Source organism: Podarcis melisellensis, assembly GCF_964234715.1.
Source record: "Podarcis melisellensis genome assembly, chromosome: 14".
Classification (NCBI taxonomy): Eukaryota; Metazoa; Chordata; class Lepidosauria; order Squamata; family Lacertidae; genus Podarcis; species Podarcis melisellensis.
The window spans coordinates 45,407,975-45,432,132 of NC_138546.1; the positions used below are offsets into that span (position 1 = coordinate 45,407,975).

At 45.4% G+C, this 24,158-nt stretch overlaps 1 protein-coding gene and 1 long non-coding RNA gene across 2 annotated transcripts in view; both read left to right on the plus strand.

Moving 5' to 3' along the window:
* LOC309356386 overlaps window positions 1-24,158 on the plus strand; it is a 63,484-nt gene that overhangs the window by 23,521 nt on the left and 15,805 nt on the right. The window lies entirely within an intron of this gene.
* Window positions 9,529-24,158, plus strand: part of HEXA (hexosaminidase subunit alpha) — a 28,104-nt gene continuing 13,474 nt past the window's right edge. Inside the window, exons 1-7 of the mRNA XM_081887715.1 lie at window positions 9,529-9,775; window positions 11,083-11,178; window positions 12,913-12,978; window positions 13,249-13,295; window positions 13,918-14,028; window positions 17,106-17,207; window positions 20,182-20,314. Of these exons, the coding sequence (XP_081743841.1) occupies window positions 9,544-9,775; window positions 11,083-11,178; window positions 12,913-12,978; window positions 13,249-13,295; window positions 13,918-14,028; window positions 17,106-17,207; window positions 20,182-20,314 (787 nt within the window). The 5' untranslated portion in view covers window positions 9,529-9,543. The remainder of the gene's footprint in view (window positions 9,776-11,082; window positions 11,179-12,912; window positions 12,979-13,248; window positions 13,296-13,917; window positions 14,029-17,105; window positions 17,208-20,181; window positions 20,315-24,158) is intronic.

The window sequence follows — 24,158 nt, forward strand, 5'->3', positions numbered from 1 at the left end:
TCGTTCCGCAAGTCTTTTCGTCTTGCGAGTTTTTCGTCTTGCGAAGCACGGTTTCCCATAGGAATGCATTAAAAATCAATTAATGCGTTCCTATGGAAACCGCCTTCAGACCAGGTCCGGGGACAGTCTGTCCCCCAACCTCTTCTGAAGGCTGGCGGGGGGCGAAGGTCTTTGCTTCCCCCGCCAGCCTTCCCGGGAGAGCGGAGAAGCAGCGCTGCCTTCCCGCTCTCCCGGGAAGGCAGGTGGGGGGCAAAAGTCTTTGTCCCCCCTGCCTGCCTAACCGGGGGCTTTTAAATCACCCCGGGACTGTCCGGGGCGATTTAAAAGCCCCCGGACGGCTTTTGAAGGCAGGCGGGGGGGTAGCAAAGACTTTTGCCCCCCGCCAGCCTTCAGAAGAGGGACCTCTTCCGAAGGCAGGCGGGGGGCAAAAGTCTTTGTCCCCCGCCCGCCTTCGGAAGAGGTCCAGGAAACCGCCTTCAGACCAGGTCCGGGGACAGTCTGTCCCCCGACCTCTTCTGAAGGCCGGCGGGGGGCGAAAGTCTTTGCTTCCCCCGCCTGCCTTCCCGGGAGAGCGGAGAAGCAGCGCTGCCTTCCCGCTCTCCCGGGAAGGCAGGCAGGGGGGAGCAAAGACTTTTGCCCCCCCCGCCAGCCTTCAGAAGAGGTCCAGGACCTCTTCCGAAGGCGGGCGAGGGGCAAAAGTCTTTGTCCCCCCTGCCTGCCAAACCGGGGGCTTTTAAATCGCCCTGGGACTGTCCAGGGCGATTTAAAAGCCCCCTGACGGCTTTTGAAGGCAGGCGGGGGGGGTAGCAAAGACTTTTGCCCCCCGCCAGCCTTCAGAAGAGGGACCTCTTCTGAAGGCTGGCGGGGGGCAAAAGTCTTTGCTCCCCCCCTGCCTGCCTTCCCGGGAGAGCGGAAAACGCAGCGCTGCCTTCCCGCTCTCCCGGGAAGGCAGGCAGGGGGGACAAAGACTTTTGCCCCCCGCCCGCCTTCGGAAGAGGTCCAGGACCTCTTCCGAAGGCGGGCGGGGGGCAAAAGTCTTTGTCCCCCCTGCCTGCCTAACCGGGACTTTTAAATCGCCTTTTAAAGTCTTTGCTCCCCCCCGCCTGCCTTCAAAAGCCGTCGGGGAGAGCGGAGAATCGCAGCGCGTTTTTCCGCTCTCCCGGGAAGGTCAGGCAGGGGGGAGCAAAGACTTTCGCCCCCCGCCGGCCTTCAGAAGAGGTCCAGGACCTCTTCTGAAGGCCGGCGGGGGCCAAAGTCTTTGCTCCCCCCCGCCTGCCTTCAAAAGCCGTCCAGGGGCTTTTAAATCGCCCCGGGACAGTCCCGGGGCGATTTAAAAGCCCCCGGTTAGGCAGGCAGGGGGGACAAAGACTTTTGCCCCTCGCCCGCCTTCGGAAGAGGTCCTTCCGGAGGCGGCGCAAAACGGCAATGGCGGTCCTCTTTACTCAGTGAAGAGGGGCTCCGCGAAAAAGGGTCGTCCGCTACGGCGAAGCGGAGACCCATTCAGATAAACCGCAGGCAGAGCGAGCCTGTGGCCGTGGGACTCGGCGGGTGCCAGAAGCCCCCCCAGAAGCGAGGAAGGGACCTCGTAAGAGGCTCCGGATCGTGAACGGGGGAGCGGCGCTGTGAGTTCATCGCTCTTTTCGCGGAAGTGAAGCCGCGCTGCTGTTGCTGATGAGCGCCGACCTTTCTTCTTGAAAAACATCGAAATTGGCTGCAATCTACCCGTGAGTAAGGGGTACCAAAGAACTGATTAAGGATTAATTTAAATTTGTCTATTTCGGCTGAAAACGGGAGGCGAGTAACAGGAAGTCCGCCTTCCGGTCCTGCTAATCAGAGCAAAGCAAAAGAACCCGATGCGGGCTGAAGCGCTAAAAAGAGACTTTGAAAGAAGTAAGAAGGGGCATTAATAGACTGTGTGTTTCTAGAAATTGAAAAGAGTGAAGAAGTAAATTTTTTGGTTCATTGTGTTAGAGAATCCTCCTCCTACTGTGAAGAGATGTGGAATTGAAGGGGATAACCGAGTTATTGGACTGCCAGTGTTGTAAAGGAGTACTGTCAGGCTGCTGAAACTTTTTTCTTAACATAAACTGTTGCATTGATGGATACACTATCGCTTTAATACTGTCATTGAAACCTCTCCGTTACCTTGTGGCACTAATTTGAAACAGAACTTTCTGAAAGCCTCCTTTCTGAACTTGGGGACTTCAGTTGAAATAGGAGCTTTGATGGTGGAAAAGAAACTTTCTTTCCTATGAAAACCCCCCCTAGTGGATTTGCGGAGGCATTGAGGTCTGGGAACTGTATCCTATTGGGATTTTTTGTGGTTTAATTGTTTATACTCTGGGCTTGCCTTTCTCATGGATTGAAAGACTATTTGACCTTGAACAGCAGCTGGGGAATGAGTGGCCCAGCGAAAACAAGAGCAGCTAAAGCTAAGGAAGCTTTAGCTGAGGAAGCTAAAGAAAAGAAAAAAGATAAGAGAGCTGGGCAGCTTGTCCAAACAACCTTGATTCATCATCGTAGATCCTCGGTGCCAACTGTGCTGACGGCGCAGGAGGAAGAAGTTGAAACGCCTGCTACAGAAGAAATGGCAGCTGGAGGAACTGATCCAGTCTTGAAACAAATTTTGGAACAACTGGCACTTCTGAATAAGAAGGTGGACGATCAGTCATCTAAAATTGATAGAGCTACATCTACTATCAGCAAGTTAACAGATCAGGTTTCGCAGCACACTCAGGCTATTGAGAAACTGCAAGGAGCTACGGCGGAGAACTACAAACTAGCTGCGGAAGCCAATCAAAAAGCTGAGCAAGCGTGCAAGAAGGTGGAAGAGATCAAAGGGGAAGTAAGACCTTTGAAAAGACAGGTAGGAGAACAGCAAGCCTACCTGTCAATGGTGGAACTGAAAAGTAAGGAATGTAATCTTAGGCTGAGGGCTGTCCCAGAGTTGGAACAGGGCAACCTAGAGAAATTCTTGACGGAGTTGTTTTCTAAATTTTGGGGGGTTGAAGAAGATAAAGATTTCAGGATTGTGACGGCCTTCAGACTGGGAAGATCGGTTAAGAAAGATAAGTCCAGAGACTCTTTGGTTTGTTTGAGAACAAGAGAGGAAAGAGACAAGATATTAGGCCAACATTTTAAAAAATCCCTGGAAGTTGAAGGCAAAAGGGCAGAAATTTACAGAGACATTCCTAAATATTTGTTGGACCTTAGAGCCACATACACAGACTTGGCCAAATTGTTAAGATACAACGCAATCCCTTATAGGTGGGAATTTCCTCAAGGTCTGTCATTCACCTATAGAGGAAAGAAGGTAAGAATTAAAACACCAGAAGACCACCAGAAGTTCCTACACGACAACGAGGAGGACCTCCAAAAGAGAGCTGCAGATTCCTGGCCTCCACCACCGGGATTACCACCAGGATCCATATCATCTGGAGGCGGCCCGGCACCACAGCTTCCGGAAAAGGACGACAAATTAGATACCCAACTGTGATACCCAAGAAGTAGGCCGGGATGTCTCTACAGCTTCTTAGTTGGAATATAAATGGCGGGAATTCCCCAGAAAAACGCAGAAAAGTATTTCATATTTTGAAAAAAGAACAATTGGACATTATCTGCCTGCAAGAAACGCATGTGACAAGACTCCACAGAAAAGTGTTAATCAATAAAAGGTTAGGCCAAGAATTTATTTCATCGGATAAAGTTAAGAAAAGAGGAGTGGTGATTTATGCAAAGGAGAACTTGTCCCCAAAATTTGTATTTAAAGATGAACAGGGCAGAATTTTGGCAATTGAAATCCAGACACAAGGAGAAAAGTTTTTAATTCTAGGAATCTACGCCCCAAATGATGGAAAATCGGAATTTTTTAAGAAGCTGCACGAGATTATGCTGGACTATTTGGACTATAACAACATTATCATGTTGGGAGATATGAACGGTGTCGCCTCAGTGAATATGGATAAGTCACAAAGTGCTAATATAACGAAAGATGGCAGACTACCAAAAACCTTTTTTGAAATGACTGACAATTTGGATTTGATTGACATATGGAGGATCAAGAACCCTCTAGGGAAAGAAGGAACTTTTTTTTCTGAGGCCCATATGACATGGACGCGAATCGACCAAATATGGATAACTAGAGGGCTGGCACCTAAGACCAGAAAAGTGGAAATCTGCCCAAAAACCTGCTCCGACCACAACGCCTTGAGAATGGAATTGAGACTAAATACAACCGGATCGTTCAGATGGAGAATGAATGACGCTTTGTTAAGAGATCAGGAGATTGTTAAGAAGGCCCAAAAAGTTTTAAAGGACTATTTTGAAATAAACTTAAAGACAAATGTGGAAAAAAGAATAATCTGGGACGCAAGCAAAGCAGTTATAAGAGGGTTTCTAATACAACAGAACACGATTAAAAAAAGACTCTGGAATGAAAAGAAGGAGAAGATCTTGGAGAAAATAAGAGAAGGAGAGAGAAAACTGAGATCCAGGCCTAAATCAAAGGAAGTATTGAGAGAAGTGAAGTTTTTCCAGGCACAATATTCGAAACTGATAAATCAAGAGGTGGAATGGAAAATTAAACAAATGAAACAAAGATCCTTTGAATCTGCTAACAAATGTGGAAAATTGTTGGCTTGGCAGTTGAAAAAGAGACAAAAACTTAACACAGTTACAAATCTAGAGATTGAAGGGAGAATGGTTCAGAAACCCGACGAAATTAGAAAGTCCTTCCAGAGATATTTCAAAGAACTTTATTCTCAAAGGCCACAAAAAAGCTCAGAGGTGGACCAATTTGTTATAACTAATGGACTACAAAAAATACCCCAGGAAATGAGAGCAATCCTGAACTGTAATATTACAACTCAAGAAATTGAATGCGCCATTCAGAACCTTCAACTGGGCAAATCTCCGGGACCTGATGGGCTTACTTCCAAATATTATAAGGTACTGAAGGATTCATTGATACAACCATTGCTGGAAGTTTGCAACCAGATTATGGAGGGGAGGAAGGCACCGGAAACGTGGAAAGAAGCTTTCATCACGTTGATCCCAAAACTAGAATCTGAAAAAACTCAACTTAAAAACTACCGTCCTATCTCACTCCTAAATGTGGATTACAAAATTTTTGCAGACATTTTGGCAAGTAGGTTTAAGAAAGTCTTAAATGAAGTGATTCATAAGGACCAAGCAGGCTTTCTCCCTGGGAGGCATTTATTTGGCAACACAAGAAACATCATTGACATTTTGGAGTTTTTACAGATTAATTCAAACACAAGAGCGGTGTTGATTTTTATTGATGCGGAGAAGGCCTTTGACAACATTTCTTGGCTGTTTATGAAGAAAAATTTGGAAAGGATGGGAGTAGGGCGGGGGTTTGAAAATGGAATAGAAGCAATTTATTCAGAACAAAAAGCTAAATTGATAGTAAACAACGTGGTGACAGAGGAGTTCAAAATTGAAAAAGGGACACGACAGGGGTGCCCTCTATCTCCTCTGTTGTTTATTTCAGTCCTGGAGGTGCTATTGAACATGATTAGAAATGACCGGTTGACACAGGGAATTGTGGTCGGAGAGAAACAATATAAACTGAAAGCTTTTGCAGATGACTTGGTATTAACATTACAGGAGCCAGCCTCTAGTACTAAAAGAGCGTTAGAATTAATTTCTGACTTTGGTCGGGTGGCGGGATTCAAGCTGAATAAACAAAAAACTAAAGTTTTAGCAAAAAACTTGACAACTACTGAAATAGAGGAGTTCAGAAAAGAAACAGAACTAAATGTGGTCAAAAAAGTAAAGTACCTAGGGGTCCATTTGACCTCCAAAAATTTGAATTTATTTAAGGACAACTATGAGAAATGTTGGTCAGAGATCAAAAGAGATCTGGAAATATGGTCAAGATTAAAACTTTCCTTGCTGGGCAGAATAGCTGCTATAAAGATGAATGTATTGCCGAAAATGCTATTTTTATTTCAGGCCCTCCAGATCGTGGATAAGGTGGAATGTTTTGGAAAATGGCAGAGGGATTTATCTAAATTTGTCTGGCAGGGCAAAAAGCCCCGAATAAAGTTTAAAATACTAACAGATGCGAAAGAAAGAGGGGGGTTTGCCCTGCCGGACTTGAGGTTATATTATGAAGCTGCAGCCCTCTGCTGGTTGAAGGATTGGATTTTATTGGAGAACACCGATGTCCTTGACCTGGAGGGATTTGATAATGCTTTTGGGTGGCATGCATATTTGTGGTATGACAAGGTTAAAGTTCATAAATTGTTCAAAAACCATATTGTCAGAAGGGCAATTTTCATGGTCTGGTCAAAATATAAAGACTTATTGGAGAGTAAAACTCCGAGGTGGCTCTCACCGATGGAGGCCAAAGCACGTAAAAGACTCAATATGGAGGCCCACTGGCCTAAATATTGGGAAATAATTGAAAAAATTGGTGATAAATGGAGGTTACAGAGTATGGAAAAGTTAAAAAACAAGGTGCGAGATTGGTTGCATTATGCTCAAATCCAGGAAGTTTTTAAAGCAGACAAAAAAGTGGGTTTTCAGGAGGAAAAATCGAAACTAGAAACAGAGTTGCTTGAGCCAAAATCTAAGCTAATTTCGAGAATGTATAACTTGCTGCTTAAATGGAACACACAGGATGAGATTGTCAAATCCTCTATGATAAAGTGGGCACAGGACTTGGGGCATAACATTATGTTTGAAGACTGGGAAAGGTTATGGAACACCGGAATGAAATTCACGGCATGTACTGCCTTGAAGGAAAACATTATGAAAATGATATACCGGTGGTACATGACCCCAGTCAAGCTTGCAAAGATATATCACCTGTCCGATAATAAATGTTGGAAATGTAAGGAAGAGGAAGGGACATTTTTACACCTCTGGTGGACCTGCCCGAAAGTGAAGGCCTTCTGGGAAATGATACATAATGAACTAAAAAAGGTGCTGAGATTCACCTTACCTAAGAAACCGGAGGCCTTCCTTCTGGGCATGGTAGACCAGAGGATGGTCAAGAAAGATAGAACTTTCTTTATGTACGCTACTACAGCAGCGAGGATTTTGTTGGCAAAGCACTGGAAGACACAAAATCTACCCACATTGGAAGAATGGCAGACGCAGCTGATGGACTATATGGAGTTGGCTGAAATGACTGGCAGAATTCGAGACTCGGGAGAAGAAGAAACGGAGGAAGTTTGGGAAAATTTTAAGGACTATTTGAAAAAGCATTATAAGTTGTATGAATGTTAAAAAATGCTCCTTTCTAGGAAGGTATAGCTTCAGTATCGGCAAATTTCTGAATTGATAAATAAGACACTATAAGACAGAAGTGAGATAATGAAATATTTTTATTGTGTGGAAATTAAAAATTAATGCAATTGTACTGAAATGTTTACATCAGATAACACGATAAAATGGAAGATATATTGTTATGTATAAAATAAGTTAACAAATTGCTGAGGTTTTGGTTACACAGGGAATGCAGTGCTTGGGAGATGGGGGGAGTCCATTGGATCTATGGAAGTATGTATTTGAAAGTGGAAATTTGTTTATTAAAAACCTAATAAAATATTTATCAAAAAAAAAAAAAGTCTTTGCTCCCCCCCGCCTGCCTTCAAAAGCCGTCCGGGATAGCGGGAAGCGCTTCCCTGCTATCCCGGACCGCTTTTAAAATGCTGGCGGTGGGGAGCAAAGCCTTTTGCCCCCGCCGGCCTTCCTGGACCACTTCTGAAGTCCGGAGGGGGGGGGAAAGGCTTTGCTCCCCACCGCCAGCATTTAAAAGAGCTCCCCGGAGATTTCCCTATGGGCTTTCGTCTTGCGAAGCAAGCCCATAGGGAAAATCGTCTAGCGAAGCGTCGCAAAAACCGAAAAACCCTTTCGTCTTGCGGGTTTTTCGTCTTGCGAGGCATTCGTCTTGCGGGGCACCACTGTATAAGTGCTGGCCATCAGGGTTGGAGGATGGGCAGAGCTTTGGTAACCATATACAGTACCACTGTGCCTATCATTTATTTGTCTGACAAATAAATTATTATTTTAATTTCTCTATTGCTGCGTTGAATATTTCATTCCAGCTAAGTGTTAACCACAAGCAGGGTGCTACAGAAGGAGCTGGGTGTATTTAGCCTGGAAAAGAGGAGACTGAGAGGAAATATGATATGATAGCCACCTTAAAATATCTCAAGGTCTGTCACATGGAAGAGGGAGCAAGCTTGTTTTCTTCTGCTCTAGAGCAGGGGTCCCCAAACTAAGGTGCGCAGGCCGGACTATATTTTGAAAAGGGAAAAAAAATGAACAAATTCCTATGCCCCACAAATAACCCAGAGGTACATTTTAAATAAAAGTACACATTCGATAGAAGAACGGCAGATGAAGATGATGGATTTTTCGGAGCTAGCCGACCTAACCGGAAGAGTCCGCGACCAGAAGGAGGAGGAGTATCAGGAAGATTGGATCAAATTTAATGATTACTTAGTTAAACATGTTAAGATAAACTAACTGAAAACAGCTTGCAGATACTTAATTGGCTTAGGATTTTATTTAAGGTAAATGATGAGTTAATATGTTTAATTTCATAATGTGAAGATCTAAGGATGTTAATGTTTAAGTTAAATTATTTTAAGAACTATGATTTGGAAAACCGTTAAAAGGACATGCAATGAAATTCAACCAAGGGGAAGTAAGTCACTTAACAATGTTAATAAGCATAATTTTTAATAAGATTGTGATTTATGTTTGTTTGTTTTATGTGTTTGTTTGTTTATAATGTTGTGAAAACCCATTTTTAAAAAATGGAAAAAAATTAAATAAAAGCACACATTCTACTCATGTAAAAACACACTGATTCCCGGACCTACCGGATTTAGAAGGCGATTGGGCCGGATCCGGCCCCCGGGCCTTAGTTTGCCTACCCCTGACTTACATCATAGGAGCTTACACAACACAAAACACTGTTGCTGTATGTTGGTTTTTATTTTATTTACAGATAGGTAGCCGTGTTGGTCTGCCATAGTCAAAACAAAAAAAAAATTCCTTCCAGTAGCACCTTAAAGACCAACTAAGTTAGTTCTTGCTATGAGCTTTCGTGTGCATGCACACGTGTGTATCTGAAGAAGTGTGCATGCACACGAAAGCTCATACCAAGAACTAACTTAGTTGGTCTTTAAGGTGCTACTGGAAGGAATTTTTTTGTTTTTATTTTATTTGGTTCTTATATTTTGGAAATGTACATCCACTTTGTGTTTTCCTTTAATTTTGGGGGAGGCTCCCAAGAGAGTGGAGCCCTAAGCTAGAGCTTGTTTAGCTTATACGTAAATCCGGCGCTGGTTGCAGGCGGAGAGGGGGCTGCAAACCCCTCGCCCTCTCCTCCCCAGGCTCGTTTGCAGGGGCGACTCCCTGACTCCGCCTTGTCCCCGGGGCAGCACCCGCTTCCCCTCCGACCGGTTTTTTTGCACGGTCACATGACCCGCCCGCCCTTCCCTCTGCGCTGCGCCGCATCCTCCGCTCGGCGGCGTTTCTCTGCGCGCTCGGCTGACGACCATGGCGGGGCTCCGTTGCGCGCTGCTCTCCCTGCTCGCCGCCGCCGCCGCTGCCGTGTGGCCGCAGCCGCAGTCGCTGCTCCAGGCTGCCCAGGGCGGCTGCTGCCTCCGAGCCGGGAGCTTCCGCTTCGGCTATGCCGACTCGTCGGCCGTGGGGCCCGGCTGCTCGGTGCTGGACGAGGCGTTCCGACGTTACTGGGCGCTGCTTTTCCTTCCCGGACTCGAAGACGCAGGTCAGGCGGGGTCGGGGGGCTAAGGGTGATTTTCAAGGAGAAGCACCGCTCTTCTTTCATATCTGCACGCTTTGCCATCCCGGACGGTGCTTGCGGGATTTGATTGTCGAGGGGAACTCTGTGCATGCCCAGAGACACGCCGCTTCCTCCCTTCCAAGCTGGGGAACTGAAAGCTCCGAGCGTGGCCGAGTCTGACCTCTGTTTGTAGAAAGCATTGCATCCAGCAGTTTTATTTCAGTTTTAAAACTGTGAAAAGTATGCAAAGGATTTCATTTGTACTCATTCTGATAGACTAAATATTATGGTACGAGGTGCTGCTGTTTGGGATGTGTGTATGTATAGGGGGGAAAAAGAGTATCAACACAGTCATGTGCATTATTTTAAAATGTACCACTACACTAATAATGCTGTTGTCCAAAATAATGCAAGTCATGTTTATTTAGTTGCATTTCTAAGACTTTTTTTCTGGCCCCCAGGACCCTCTGTAGGCCACGCCCCTTCACAGTCCCTACTTTGCACCCTCCTTGCATTGTTGTTGCTGTTGTCTAACTCAAATGAGTCCTTGAACTCTGGTTGTACCTCTTGCAATAAATTGGGGGGGGGTGTAGCAACTAGCCTTGTATACAAAGGTCAACTTTATATTTCTTGCTCTTCCCGCATTAGCCTCTGGCCCAGCTAGAACGTGGGTCATTATTTGCCTTCTGAACAACAACCTCAGGGCAATGTACCCTAAAGATAATGCAAAACAGTTAAAAGCACAAAAACAGCAAAGGTGTTTCAAATAGAAGTAGAGCCATACAAAGCAGACATTCGTGGTAAAAACCCAGGTATGCAGTTGGGAAACTTGTTGGAACAAAAATACCTCCAGTTGTTTCTGGAATGTATGTAGGTTGTAGTGGACGCCTGTCATATCATTTGACAATGACACCTGCCAGAAGATCTCAGGATGTTTGAACGAGCAGGATCAAACACCACGGACAGGAGGTTTCTTTTATTTCAGATAATAAATTGCGTGGACAAGCAAAAGAAAAATGAGAATTAAAAACTCATAAATCTATGCCTAAGACACATACTCTTTACTATTGCAATTCAATTTTATATTGTATCATCATCAATACAATTTTGATACAATGGTCACCATGTTCTCAGCCCTAACAAAAATTTTCATAATATGATAGGGGGAGGGGGAAAATAAGTGTAATCGTTGCCCAAATTCATTGGCAGGTCTTTCCTGTGCTAGCAGAGACCATGATTTATCTGTGATCTTTCATTTGTTCTTTCTTGCTTGCTTCAATTGTGTTTCGCAGGGAACGCCCACACTGAGGACGCCTGTAATGAGCTTCTTGTGAGTGTCACTGAGCCAGGATGTGATGGCTACCCTTCGCTGGACTCCTCAGAGAGCTGTAAGAGAACCAAGTGTCTTAGCACCACCTCCAGAGCTGTGTGGGCTACTGTGCTTGGGCAACTGTGCTTGAGAGTTGCTTCAGTGCAGCTGGAAAGTATTGCAAGCAGGTATTGGTGGCGCTGTGGTCTAAACCACTGAGCCTCTTGCGCTTGCCGATCAGAAGGTCGGCGGTTCAAATCCACACGATGGGATGAGCTTAAGTTGTTCTGTCCCAGCTCCATTCAAGCTAGCAATTTGAAAGCACACCAGTTCAAGTTGATGAATAAGTGGTATGAAGGTAAACAGCGTTTCCGTGCTCTCTGATTTCCATCATGGTGTTCCATTCCATCAGGAGCTGCCCACATGAGTTGGAAAGCTGTCTGTTGACAAACGCTGGCTCCCTCAGCCTGAAAGCGAGATGAGTGCCGCAACCCCATAGTCGCCTTTGACTGTACTTAGCCATTCAGGGGTCCTTTACCTTTTGCAGCAGACATCACTCACTGAATGCTGAATTAGGGTACGTTTGCTTATTTCAGAGACTGCCCTATGTACTTTAGGAAGAATAAGAGCAGGGGAGGTCAAACTGAGACCCTCTAGATATGACTGAACTTTTCATCTCATCGCTGACCTCTTGCCATGCGGGTTGGGGTGAATAGGAGCTGAAAGTGCCAAACACCTCAAGGGCACCAGGTTGGGGAAGGCTGGCCAAATTGATGGGAGTGAACTTTCGTTGCTGCTGCTGCTGAACATTTGGGAGTCAGGAACCCTTTCTAGGCTGCTGATAATCACAGTATAGATCCCTTATTTGCCTTCTGCTGACCCCTGCTATAAACCTAGAAGAACAGACTTGTTATCTATCGGAGGTTCCCTATATACAGTCATACCTCGGGTTACAGCTTCTTCAGGTTGTGTTTTTTCGGGTTGCAGACCGCCGAAACCTGGAAGTACCGGAACGGGTTACTTCCGGGTTTTGGCGGTCACACATGTGCAAAAGTGCAGGGTTGCAAGCCGCGTGTGCACAGACGTGGGTTGCGAATGCTGCGGGTTGCGAACATGCATCTCTTTTTTTAAAAAAAAAAATTATTAAAGATTTTATTAATACAATAAAAAAGAAAACAGAAAAAACAGAAAACAAAGCAAGAAAAAAAGCAGAAATAGAGTTAACAACTTGCAGTAATCATATTTTCTTCGCTTTTTGGACTTCCTCACATCTCTCGCTCCTGCGTTCCAAATTTATACAACTTTAACCAGCAATTTATCACCTTGTTTCCATTCTTATTCTATACATTTCCAATATTGTGTCCCTAACTTTGAATACTTTTATCTAAATCTTAAATACCTAATTTAGACATAATATTTATTCAAAATTTATCTTTCTCTTAAAATTCACTCATTCTCATATTCTTTTCAGCTAACTTAATGGTGCCATGTTATTTTCAATCTCGCACCCTTCTTAGCACTCATATAATTTACAATGTTTTTGTAAATAGTCCTTAAATTTCTTCCAATCCTCTTCCACTGCTTCCTCTCCCAGGTCTCGGATTCTGCCGGTCATTTCTGCTAGTTCCATATAGTCCATCAGTTGCATCTGCCATTCTTCCAGCGTGGGCAAATCTTGGGTTTTCCAGTACTTGCAAACATGCATCTCACACGGATCACGTTCACAACACGAGCGTCCACTGTACTGGCATAATTCTGAGTGAGGCTACATTTTAAGAAGTCCTAACAACTCTTTTGTTTGATGCTCTTTCAGATAAGCTGACCGTTTCAGATGAGCAGATGCTTCTAAGAGCACAAACTGTATGGGGAGCTCTCAGAGGTAAGGCAACTGAGCTTTCCCACGGTCCCTCTTCCTGGGTCTGTATAAGCAGAAGGTCCATAGTTCAGTGGCTGAGCGTCTGCTTTGCATGCTGCAGGTCACAGGTTCAATCCCCGGCCTCTGCAGGTAGAGAGAGACTCTCTGCTTGAAATCCTGGAGAGCCACTCCCAGCTGGCTGAGCTCAATGGGCAAATGGTTGACAACTTTCTACGCTCCCATGTTTTGTTTTTAAACCATGTACATTTAAGTTGATCTTGCCTTGTTCCACAGGGCTGGAGACCTTCAGCCAACTCGCCTGGAGAGACAATGATGGGGCGGTGAGTGAATATGGATCTTCCATGGTTGGTGATGTTGACGTAATGCATCTGATTGGCCACTGTGAACACATGAAGGACCATTGGCCTGATCCTGCAGGCTCTCCTTTCTCTGCACTGGAATAACAGAACATCTGAATTATAGCCCATGGGATATTCTACCCCACCTCTACCCACAATGAGTCTCAGCAGGGCCAGCTGAAAAAACAGATGCAGAGGCTAAGTTCAAAAATGCCCAGTTCCTGAGTCAAATGGGTTGCATTTCACTCCCACCATGCCCTCTGCCAGCTGTCATCCTTTCCCTCATGCAAGGGATTTGAGATGACAGGGCAGAGGAATTATCTCCTAACTTGTGCTTTTGGGGTGTTTGATTGGACTAATCCAGCAAATACCATTTATTTTCAGGGCATGCCCATCAGACTTGCAAACTTGGAGCAGCTGCCCCATACCAGTCAGAAGACCCATGCCCAGATGTGATGAGAGATGTGAACCAACAACATTGGGTGGGGGTGGAAGGAAGCATCAGGTTTGGGGAAGGCTGCAGTAGTAAAAACTGGGGATGCTCTTTGCCATCGAAGGGTTTTGGAGACTCTCCTGACTGTCATTCATCTTCTCCCCTGCACAGTTCCGCATAAACAAGACAGATGTAGTTGACTTTCCCCGCTTTGCTCACCGAGGTCTGCTGCTTGATACGTCACGCCATTACTTGCCTTTGAGAGCAATTCTGGAGACACTGGTATGTGAATTTGGCTTAGTGTCGCTAGTCTTTCTGGAAAACTCACGAGTCTGGTTCAGATGATCATCCGAATCAGAAGTGTAGAAACTGTGGTCCTCCAGATTTTTCTGCTCTATTGCTGACACTTACTAGTAATAATCAGAGAACCCTTTTGGACTTTTTTTTTTAATGTAAAAAGGAAAATGAATTAACCTGTTTGAGTTGGAAGATTGGGAAAATTTTAGAGGGATGATGCGAGTTGTAGTCGCAACACCCAAGCTGGAGAAACACTGCTACAGAACCTAACCAAAGTTACCATATTTTTCGCTCTATTGGACGCACCGGACCACAAGACGCACCTAGTTTTTAGAGGGGGAAATCAAGGAAAAAAATATTATTTCCGCCCCCAGCCCCAAAGAGCAATGGACAGGCTGCGTGCAGAGCTTCTCCCAGAGCTTCTCGGGGCTGCGAGGGAAGCCCGGGTTTCCCCCCCAGCCCCAAAGAGCAAAGAAGCCAAGACAGCGAGCGGGATCCATCCCGCTGGCTGTATTGGCTTCTGCCATAGCCACGCAACCTCTCCAGCCGGGAGCTAAACCTCTCCAGTGCGGCTAAAGAAGAAGCCAAGGCAGTGAGCACGATCCATCCCGCTCGCTGCCTTGGCTTCCTCTTTAGCCTTGCACAGCGGGATGGATCTCGCCCGCTGTCCACTGGGGCTGGACTAGATGACTCCTGGGGTTCCCTTCCAACCCGGCAATTCTATGACCTCGGAAGGTGTTGGGGGTCTCCACCACTGGAGGCTTTTAAGCAGCGGTTGGGGGACCATCTGCCTGGCGTTCTTTAGCTGTGATTCCTACCTAGTGAGGGGGCTGGGCTAGATGACCCTCGGGTGGCCCTCCCAACTCTATACAGTCCTACAATTCTGCGACAGGAGATCCACAGCCACTTCACATAATGCCCACTCCCAATTTTCATCAGAGAGACATGTGGCTTCACTGTCTAGGTAGGTACCCCCCTACCTGCCACTCTTCCCCCACCCCACTTAAGCCGAGGGAATTCCTGCCCAGAGAAGCTCCCAGGTGAGGCAAGGGTTAAAATCTACCTCTGGTAAATGGCTTTGTATCCCCCCTCTTTCCCTTTTCTCTTCTGTGCTATTTCCTTCTTTTGTGTTTTGTTAAATCTGTTTTTATTGTATACTAAAAAAAAAGCTGCAAAGTTTCCTTTTTTATAATATCCCCCCCTCCAAACTAAAACGTTAATCTAGATAAAAACACTGATCCAGAGGAAAAGAAGGGGGTGGAGAACGGAAGAAAAAAGAAAAAGAGGTAGAGATAGAGAGATTTTTAAAAAGTTGGCTTCTTTAGCCTTGCACAACCTTTCCAGCTGGGGGAGGCTGCGCAAGGCTAAGGAGGAAGCCAAGGAAGCGAGCGGGATGGATCGTGCTCGCTGCCTTGGCTTCCTCTATAGCCTTGCGCAGCCTCCCCCGGCTGGAATGGTTGTGCAAGACTTTTCTACGACGAGGGAGAAGGGACTGACTGGCCGCGTCAGTCCCTTCTCCCTCCTGGGGAAAAGCCCGCAAGAGCTGCGCGAAACTTGTGTGCGGCTCTTGGGGGCTTTTCCTGCCTGCCTCCCCCTTGCATTCATTCCATAGGACGCACAGACTTTTCCCCTTAGTTTTTAAGACGGAAAAAGAGCATTCTATGGAGCGAAAAATACGGTATTCCTGAAACGGGCCAAGATGCACTTGCCATGATCTCTGCAGGCGTAATATAGTTCAACAGGGTCCTGCAATTCCGCAGTAATCCCAGTTTTAGCCTGAAGAATGAGAAGGGGTTAAAACTGGGAGGAAATGCACATGGACTGGAATGACCCCAGCATGGCAGGAAGTGGATCTGCTTTAAAAAACAGTGCAGAACCCTCTTTAGAAATCTGCTTCTGACTGCTGTGCCTATTGACTCCTCCCTTGCTCACAGGCACTGCTGCATTTATACATGTTGTGTCTTGTGACGTAGTGCTCAGCGCCAGAGGAAAGGGTCTAGGATGTTCCTTTTCTGCAATGTTTAGGTTTAATTGCATCTAGGGGTTTATATATGGCATAAAACTTAAAAAGGAAGGGAGGGAGGATTAACAAACAAAACAGAACCCCTGAGGAAGCCTGGGCAAACGAAAGCAGTTTTGCGTGGTCCTGAAAAGAAAATGCAGGCTTCGCCAGGCAAACCTGCCTGCGAAGGGAATTCCAGTGACAGGGGCCACAACTGAAAAGGCTCTGGCTTTAGCTGCCTGCTTCGCTTTGGAAGACTTGTGGGACTGGATAAAGCATAACGTGGAGCCTCTGAAGTCTCTCTGAATAGTCTTAGTAATTGTAATAATTTATATATTAATGTGGGATGTGGGTGGCGCTGTGGGTTAAACCACAGAGCCTAGGACTTGCCGATCAGAAGGTTGGCGGTTCGAATCCCCACGACGGGGTGAGCTCCCGTGGCTCGGTCCCTGCTCTTGCCCACCTAGCAGTTCAAAGCACGTCAAAGTGCAAGTAGATAAATAGGTACCACTCTGGCGGGAAGGTAAACGATGTTTCCGTGCGCTGCTCTGGTTCTCCAGAAGCGGCTTAGTCATGCTGGCCACATGACCCGGAAGCTGTACACCGGCTCCCTCGGCCAATAAAGTGAAATGAGCGCTACAACCCCAGAGTTGGCCACGACTGGACCTAATGGTCAGGGGTCCCTTTACCTTTACCTTTTATATATGAATGTAGACCATGTTGGAGAAGAAAGGTGATTTCAGGCATGGTTTAGTGCAGAGATGGGGAACCTGTTGCCTTCTAGATGTCACTGAACTCCCAGCTCCCGTTGGTCCTTGCCAGCATGCCCTTTGGTCAGGGATGATGGGTACTTCGGTCCAATACCATCTGGAGAGCTCCAGGTTCTTCTCATCCCTAGATTTGTGGGTGGGGAAGACGTCCCGTGACAAACAGCACCCAGGGTACATCTCACTTTTGGGACCCCACGTGAGCTCTGCAGGGCTGCTTCTTGAGAAAGCCAGCCAGCAGCTGTTGCTAATCAATTTCTCAGGACTGTGTGTGCTCCTCTCCAATTCCCTAGGATGCCATGGCCTATAACAAATTCAACGTGTTCCACTGGCACATTGTGGACGACCCATCCTTTCCGTACGAGAGCGTGACATTCCCAGATCTCAGTCAAAAGGTAAGTCAGCACAAGGAGTTTACCAAAGAATCCCTTAAGGACTTGGCAAGGGACTTGTACATGACCTCCCTCCTCAGCCCTGCTTTTGTTTAGGAAATTCTTGGGAATACAGTGTTTGTGTTGAAACCCAGTGCTTGTGCCCTTCTGGAAAACTGCAGCGTTGCGTGCATCTGAAGTATACAGTGGTACCTCGGGTTACATACGCTTCAGGTTACATACGCTTCAGGTTACAGACTCCGCTAACCCAGAAATAGTACCTCGGGTTAAGAACTTTGCTTCAGGCTGAGAACAGAAATCGTGCTCCAGTGATGCAGCGGCAGTGGGAGGCCCCATTAGCTAAAGTGGTGCTTCAGGTTAAGAACAGTTTCAGGTTAAGAACAGACCCCCAGAACGAATTAAGTACTTAACCTGAGGTACCACTGTATTTCCTATCTTGTCCTGGTCTTGTTTGCTCATTGGGAAACTGCCTTTCTGAGGCTGGGGCCAAGGATCGGCTTGGTCAAGCATTCTCTTGACTTGCCCTTCTTATGCCGAGCTTAGACAAAACTTTATAGACCCACTCCTATGTCAATTTAGCTTCCTACCCGGAGAAAACCAGGTTTTACACTTGCTGAATAATGTCACTAGAGCTATACCTTCCTTGGTGGCCAAATTTCTTTTTTTAGCTTTTAAGCGTCACAAGACTATAATTGACTGTATTGATATGGGGCTATCTGTTTAGCCCATTTTAGTGTTGGCTAAGCTCTAAAATCTCCCTGGATGTTTACCTGTGTATTGACAAATGTACCGTATTTTTCGCACCATAACACTCACTTTTTTCCTCCTAGAAGTAAGGGGAAATGTCTGTGCATGTTATGGAGCGAATGCCTACGAATGGCGGGGGGATCTGCTGCAGTCGTGAGCAGAGGATCCATGGTTCCCCTTCCTTCCCTCCTCCGTGGCTCGCTTTGAAACAGCAAAGCAGGAGAAGAGCCGCTGAGTGGGGAGGAGAGAGGGACAGAGAGCCTGCTTCTGCAAAGGAGCAAAGCGGGAGAGGAGAGGAGCCGCTTACACGAGTCCGGAGCTGTTTTTTTCAGCGAGCCAGGGAGGAGGGAGAGAACAGCTCGCTAAATAGCAGCAAATTTTTTCGCAAGCAGGCTCTCTGTCCCTTCTCCTCCCCACTCAGCTGGCTAAATAGCAGCAAAGTTTTTCAGCGAGCTGGGGAAGAGGGAGAGAAGCAGAGCCTTTAAAGGAGCAAAGCGGGAGAGGAGAGGAGCCTTCTCTTATACCCCTCTTCTGCATTATTAACAACATCCTTCTTCACCCCATGCGTGCACCTTGTCCCTTGAGTGCTTTTCCTTCGCTCCCCACTTAAAACGTGGTTACAAAGCACGGATCCACATGGATCCTCAGGATTTTTGCACTGGGTCACCCCAAATTCACCATCAGATCACATAGCATGTCCATGGCTACAGCTTGCACCAAAAAAATCACACACCCACTGTTGCCTGGGGCCGCAGTGGTGCAAAAACGTGGTTACAAAGCACGGATCCACATGGATCCTCAAGATTTTTGCATTGGGCTACCCCAAATTCACCGTCAGATCACATGTCTGTGGCCACAGCATGAACCACAAAAATCATACATCCACTGTTTCGTTTAGAATATTTTTTTTCTTGTTTTCCTCCTCTAAAAACTATGTGCGTGTTATGGTCGGGTGCGTGTTATGGTGCGAAAAATACAGTACTTTTTCTGACTGACGGTCGAATAAAAGGTTGCTGATGGAACCTCTAATGAAGGAGAGCCCACAACCTCCCGAGGGAGACCGTTCCACTGTCAAACAGCTCTTACTGTCACCCCATTGAAAGAGGTTGTCCATCTGCCTTTTACCTGGACCTGCTAAATCATGGTGCCACTTGGCAGGAGTGGTAGATGCCACTGCCTCCTTGCTTACTGGCTCTCTGCCTGACAAGCAAAGCAAGTGGTAGACAAAATGTAAAGGTGAAGGACCCCTGGACGGTTAAGTACAGTCAAAGGCAGCTATGGGGTGTGGTGCTCATCTTGCTTTGGGCCGAGAGAGCTGGCGCTTGTCCACAGATAGCTTTCTGGGCCATGTGGCCAGCATGACTAAACCGCTTCTGGCACAACGGAACACTGTGACGGAAACCAGAGCTCATGGAATGCCGTTTACTTTCCTGACGGAGCGGTACCTATTTATCTACTTGCACTGGCGTGCTTTCGAACTGCTAAGTTGTCAGGAGCTGGGACAGAGCAACAGGTGCTCACCCTGTCCCGGGGATTTGAACCGCCAACCTTCCAATCAGCAAGCCCAAGAGGCTCAGTGGTTTAGACCACAGCACCACCGACATCCCTTTTTTAAAAGTAGGTGATAGAAACGAGGAACAGGAGCAGCCTGAACAGCTGGTGAAAATGGCAGTGAAGCTACAGACTCCTAGAAGGAGGGTGTCTTTCCCAAAGAGTCTCCAAAGCCTGGAGTTGGCGCTATGCTTGTCTTTCTTTAAACCTTTGAGGGTGAGCAATATCTCTGCCAGGCTGAAGGCCCCATCTGCACTATACATTTATAGTGGTATCATACCACTTTAAACAGTACTGTGCCCCCCCCCAATCATGGGAACTGTAGTTTTCCAGGGTGCAGAGAATTGTTGGGAGACTCACATTATCTTCACAGAGCTACAGTTCCAAATATTTTCTGGGAAAGAGGGATTGATTGCTAATCCACTCTAGGAATTGTAGCTCCGAGAGGGGATTAGGGGGTCTCCCAGGAATTCTTAGCACACTTAACAAACTACACTTCCCAGGATCCTTTGGGGGAAGCCATGACTGTTTAAAGTTGTATGATATTGCTTTGAATGTATAGTGCAGATGGACTAGGTGAGAATTTTGAATAACCCACTTCTCTTAAGGACTCCAGCCTAGACACAATTTTAACAAGACTTGCAGGGCAGTAAGATGTTGTGACTTTGTGCCTTTCCAGGGAGCCTTCCACCCTACCACCCATGTGTACACTGCCAGAGATGTGAAGACAGTGATTGAATATGCCCGGCTGCGTGGGATCAGGGTGATTTCCGAATTTGACACTCCTGGTCATACCCTCTCGTGGGGTCCAGGTAAGAGCTGGCCTGCAGCGACCAGCTGAATGGCGCACTTGGTGGTTCCTGGAGCCAATGTATATTCTGAGTCTAGAGTTAGGATCTGGACACAAACGAAAACCACCTGGCTGAAAGAGGTGTGCTAGATGTGCAGCTCTTTGAGCCAGGTGCTTATATGACTCTTTCAGTGTGTAAATCTAATGTATTTAACATTATTTGTTTTTTTTAAAAAGGTATTTATTGAGATTTTCCACAATACATTTAAAACAAAATCAAAAAAGAAAAAAGAAAAAAAAATTAAAAAGAAAAAAACATATAAATTTACAATCCTTATTTTCAATGACATATTTCCCTGACTTCCCCACACCTCCCCTTCTTGTATTCCAATTCAAATTGTTTGTTCAACAAGTTCTTATCCCCATTTTTTAACCTTATTATGTTTAATTCATTTTAATTAACCGATTTTAAGTTATAAACATCAATAATTATGCATCACTATTCATTCATAAAACCCTTTTCTAAGTTCGACCCAGATTCCCTTTCACAAATTCCCCAAATTTTTTGTACTAATAGCACAACCCAATAAAAAGAAACAAAATATAATTATTCACCCTTTGGATTCCCAAAAACCCCACCCCCCGTATTTAACATTATTTGTAACATCTAATTCCTTAAAAATCAGCACTGGCACACCACAGGGATGTGTGCTAAGTCCCTACCTGTATTCATTGTCTACATACGATTGTGTATCATCTGACCCGTCTACTGCAATTATTAAGTTTGCAGATGACACCACCATAATGGGTTTAATAACAGGTGGAGACGAATCAGCGTATAGAGGGGAGGTCCAAAAAATATCTACATGGTGCCAAGGGAACAACTTGCACCTTGATATCAGCAAGACAAAGGAGATGGTGTTGGACTTTCAGAGGAAGAGAGGAGAACTAGCCCCGCTGTACATCGGGGAGGGCTGTGTGGAGAGAGTCTCTTCCTTTAAATTCCTAGGAGTTTATCTCAGTGAAGACCTTACTTGGAAAATCAATACAACCCAGGTGGTTAAGAAAGCCCAACAGAGACTGCATCTCCTCTGAGTATTGTGAAAGAACGATGTCAATCAACATTTGATGATCTCCTTCTACCGGTCCACAATAGAAAGTGTCCATTCATACTGCATCAGGGTGTGGTATGCTGGTTTGACATCATCTGATAGTGCCTACAGAGGGTGTTGAATACAGCACAAGATATTATAGGCTGCCCCGTGAATCCGCTGGGTGAAATAGCGGAAGATCGTTGCCTCAGGAAAGTGAGGAAAATTCTCAGGGATGATTCACACCCTGCCCGGCACTTTCTTGATTTCCTGCCCTCGGGCAGAAGATATAGAAGCATGATTAGTCACACCAACAGGGTAAAGAACAGGAAAGGGGATGAATCAGCAGCATTCTGGTGGTTGAAAGACTGGCTGCTTCTTGAGAACACAGACATTTTGGATTTAGAAGGTTTTAACAATGTTTTTGGGTGGCATGCATATTTGTGGTACGACAAGGTTAAAGCACATAAAGCATTTAAAAACCATATTGTCAGGAAAGCATTGTTTAATGTTTGGATAAGATATAAAGATCTATTGGAAAATAAAACCCCAAGGTGGTTGTCCCCAATGGAAGCAAAAGCACAGAAAAAGCTCAATATGGAGGCCAAATGGCCGAAATATTGGGAAATTTTGGAACAAGAAGGAGATAGACTGAAACTGCAGAGTTTTGAGAAACTAAAAAACAAAGTGCGAGATTGGCTTCATTATTATCAGATAATGGAGGCATATAATTTGGACAAGAAAATTGGCTTCCAGGTGGAAAAATCAAAATTAGAAACAGAACTGTTAGAACCCAAAACTAAGATTTTGTCAAAGATGTATAACTTGCTGTTGAAATGAAACACTCAGGATGAAACGGTGAAATCTGTTATGATTAAATGGGCACAAGATGTTGGACATAACATTATGTTTGCTGGCTGGGAACAGTTATGGACCACAGGTATGAAGTTTACGGCATGTAATGCCTTAAGAGAGAATATTATGAAAATGATTTACAGGTGGTACATGACCCCAGTCAAGCTTGCAAAAATCTATCATTTGCCCGATAATAAATGTTGGAAATGTAAAGAAAATGAAGGTACATTCTTTCACCTTTGGTGGATGTGCCCTAGGATTAAGGCTTTCTGGGAAATGATTTATAATGAAATGAAAACGGTATTTAAATATACCTTCTTGAAGAAACCAGAGGCCTTTCTCCTGGGCATGGTCGGCCAATTGGTGCCAAAGAAGGATAGAACTTTCTTTATGTATGCTACAACAGCAGCAAGAATACTTATTGCAAAGTATTGGAAGACACAAGATCTACCCACTCTGGAAGAATGGCAGATGAAGGTGACGGACCATATGGGATTGGCAGAAATGACTGGCAGAATCCGAGCCCGGGGAGAAGAGTCGGCGGAAGAAGATTGGAAGAAATTTAAAGATTACTTACAGAAATATTGCAAAATTAATGAATGTTAGAATGATGTTGGATAGAAATTAAGTGGTTTCCAGCTGTAATTTCTTAAGGGAATATGAGAATCAGGCTTAGAAACAGGTTAAAACTTAATGGTAAGGATTTGCTGAACTAACAATTTGAATCGGAATACAAAAAAGGGAGGTACGAGGAGGTCCGGGAAACATGTTAAAGGAAAATGAGAAATGGGAAATTTGCATGTTTTATTTTTTTCTTTTTAATTACTTTTACTTCTGTATTTTTGTTTTTATTTTTTATTTTTTATTTTATTTTTACCTTTATTGTATTATTATTAAAAACCTTAATAAATATTCTATATATATATAAAAAATTAATGGCCACCAGCCTCGTGCAGCGTGGCCAGTGGTCAGGTCTGATGGGAGCTGCGTATCATTGTGGTTTGGCCCACTTGTTCATCATGTAGAGTAGGGCTAAGGGATATTTTTTGGCTAGTCTCCCAGGCCAAATCTGAAAGTTGGGCAAAGTTGGACGACACAACAAAGCCCTGAAGTCGGTGTTGAATGGTCACTTTAAAATATGAAGGTTCATTATTATTTCACAAAATGTGTATGTCTTCAAGGGCCAGGGTCAGGGCCAGGGCAAATAACGAGACCCAGTCTTACAGCTGTGAAACATAGCAGGTGCTTCTGAGTTGTGTTAATCAAGCTGTGTCAGCAATTGGATATAGTATATAAGGAGCAGCACCTAGCTCTCCCTTTACCCTGGGGGATGGGTTGGTGGTTGGGTCTGGTTTGTTGTTGATGTATTTAGTGTATAAGGAATTTTTGTTTTTGTTATTAAAACCTTGTTTAAGTTATTTTTGAGTCCCTTTTTAATGCATGGTCTCCCCAGCAAGCTCTCTGCAGCGCTACTAAACTGCAAATAGCCAACAGACAGGAGTTCAGAACAGTGCTCAGAACTTCCAGAAAGGCCAGCGTGGCACTTCAAAGCCCTTGAGGCCTCAGCTTTGCCCTCTGTCAGCTGATGGGCAGTAGAGCTGCCGCCCGCTTTCCCTTGCCAACGCACAACCAAGAGTGCACTTTAAGGCTCCAGATCAAACATTGGCAGCCACACATCAGGTGTGAAATGGGACGGTTTGGGGGAAACAGCCCCGTGGGTCAAATTTGAACCCCTGGAGGGCCAGGTTTAGAGCCTGTGTACTAGAGGTTTCCCACCCCTGCAGTAGAACATTGAATGTTTTAGGCTGCCATCCTAACCCCATTCCTGGGAGCAGGCCCCATTGAATTCAGTAGGGCTTCCTTCTGAGTATCATCAAAACAGAATCATAGAGTTAGAAGGGACCCCAAGGATCATCTAGT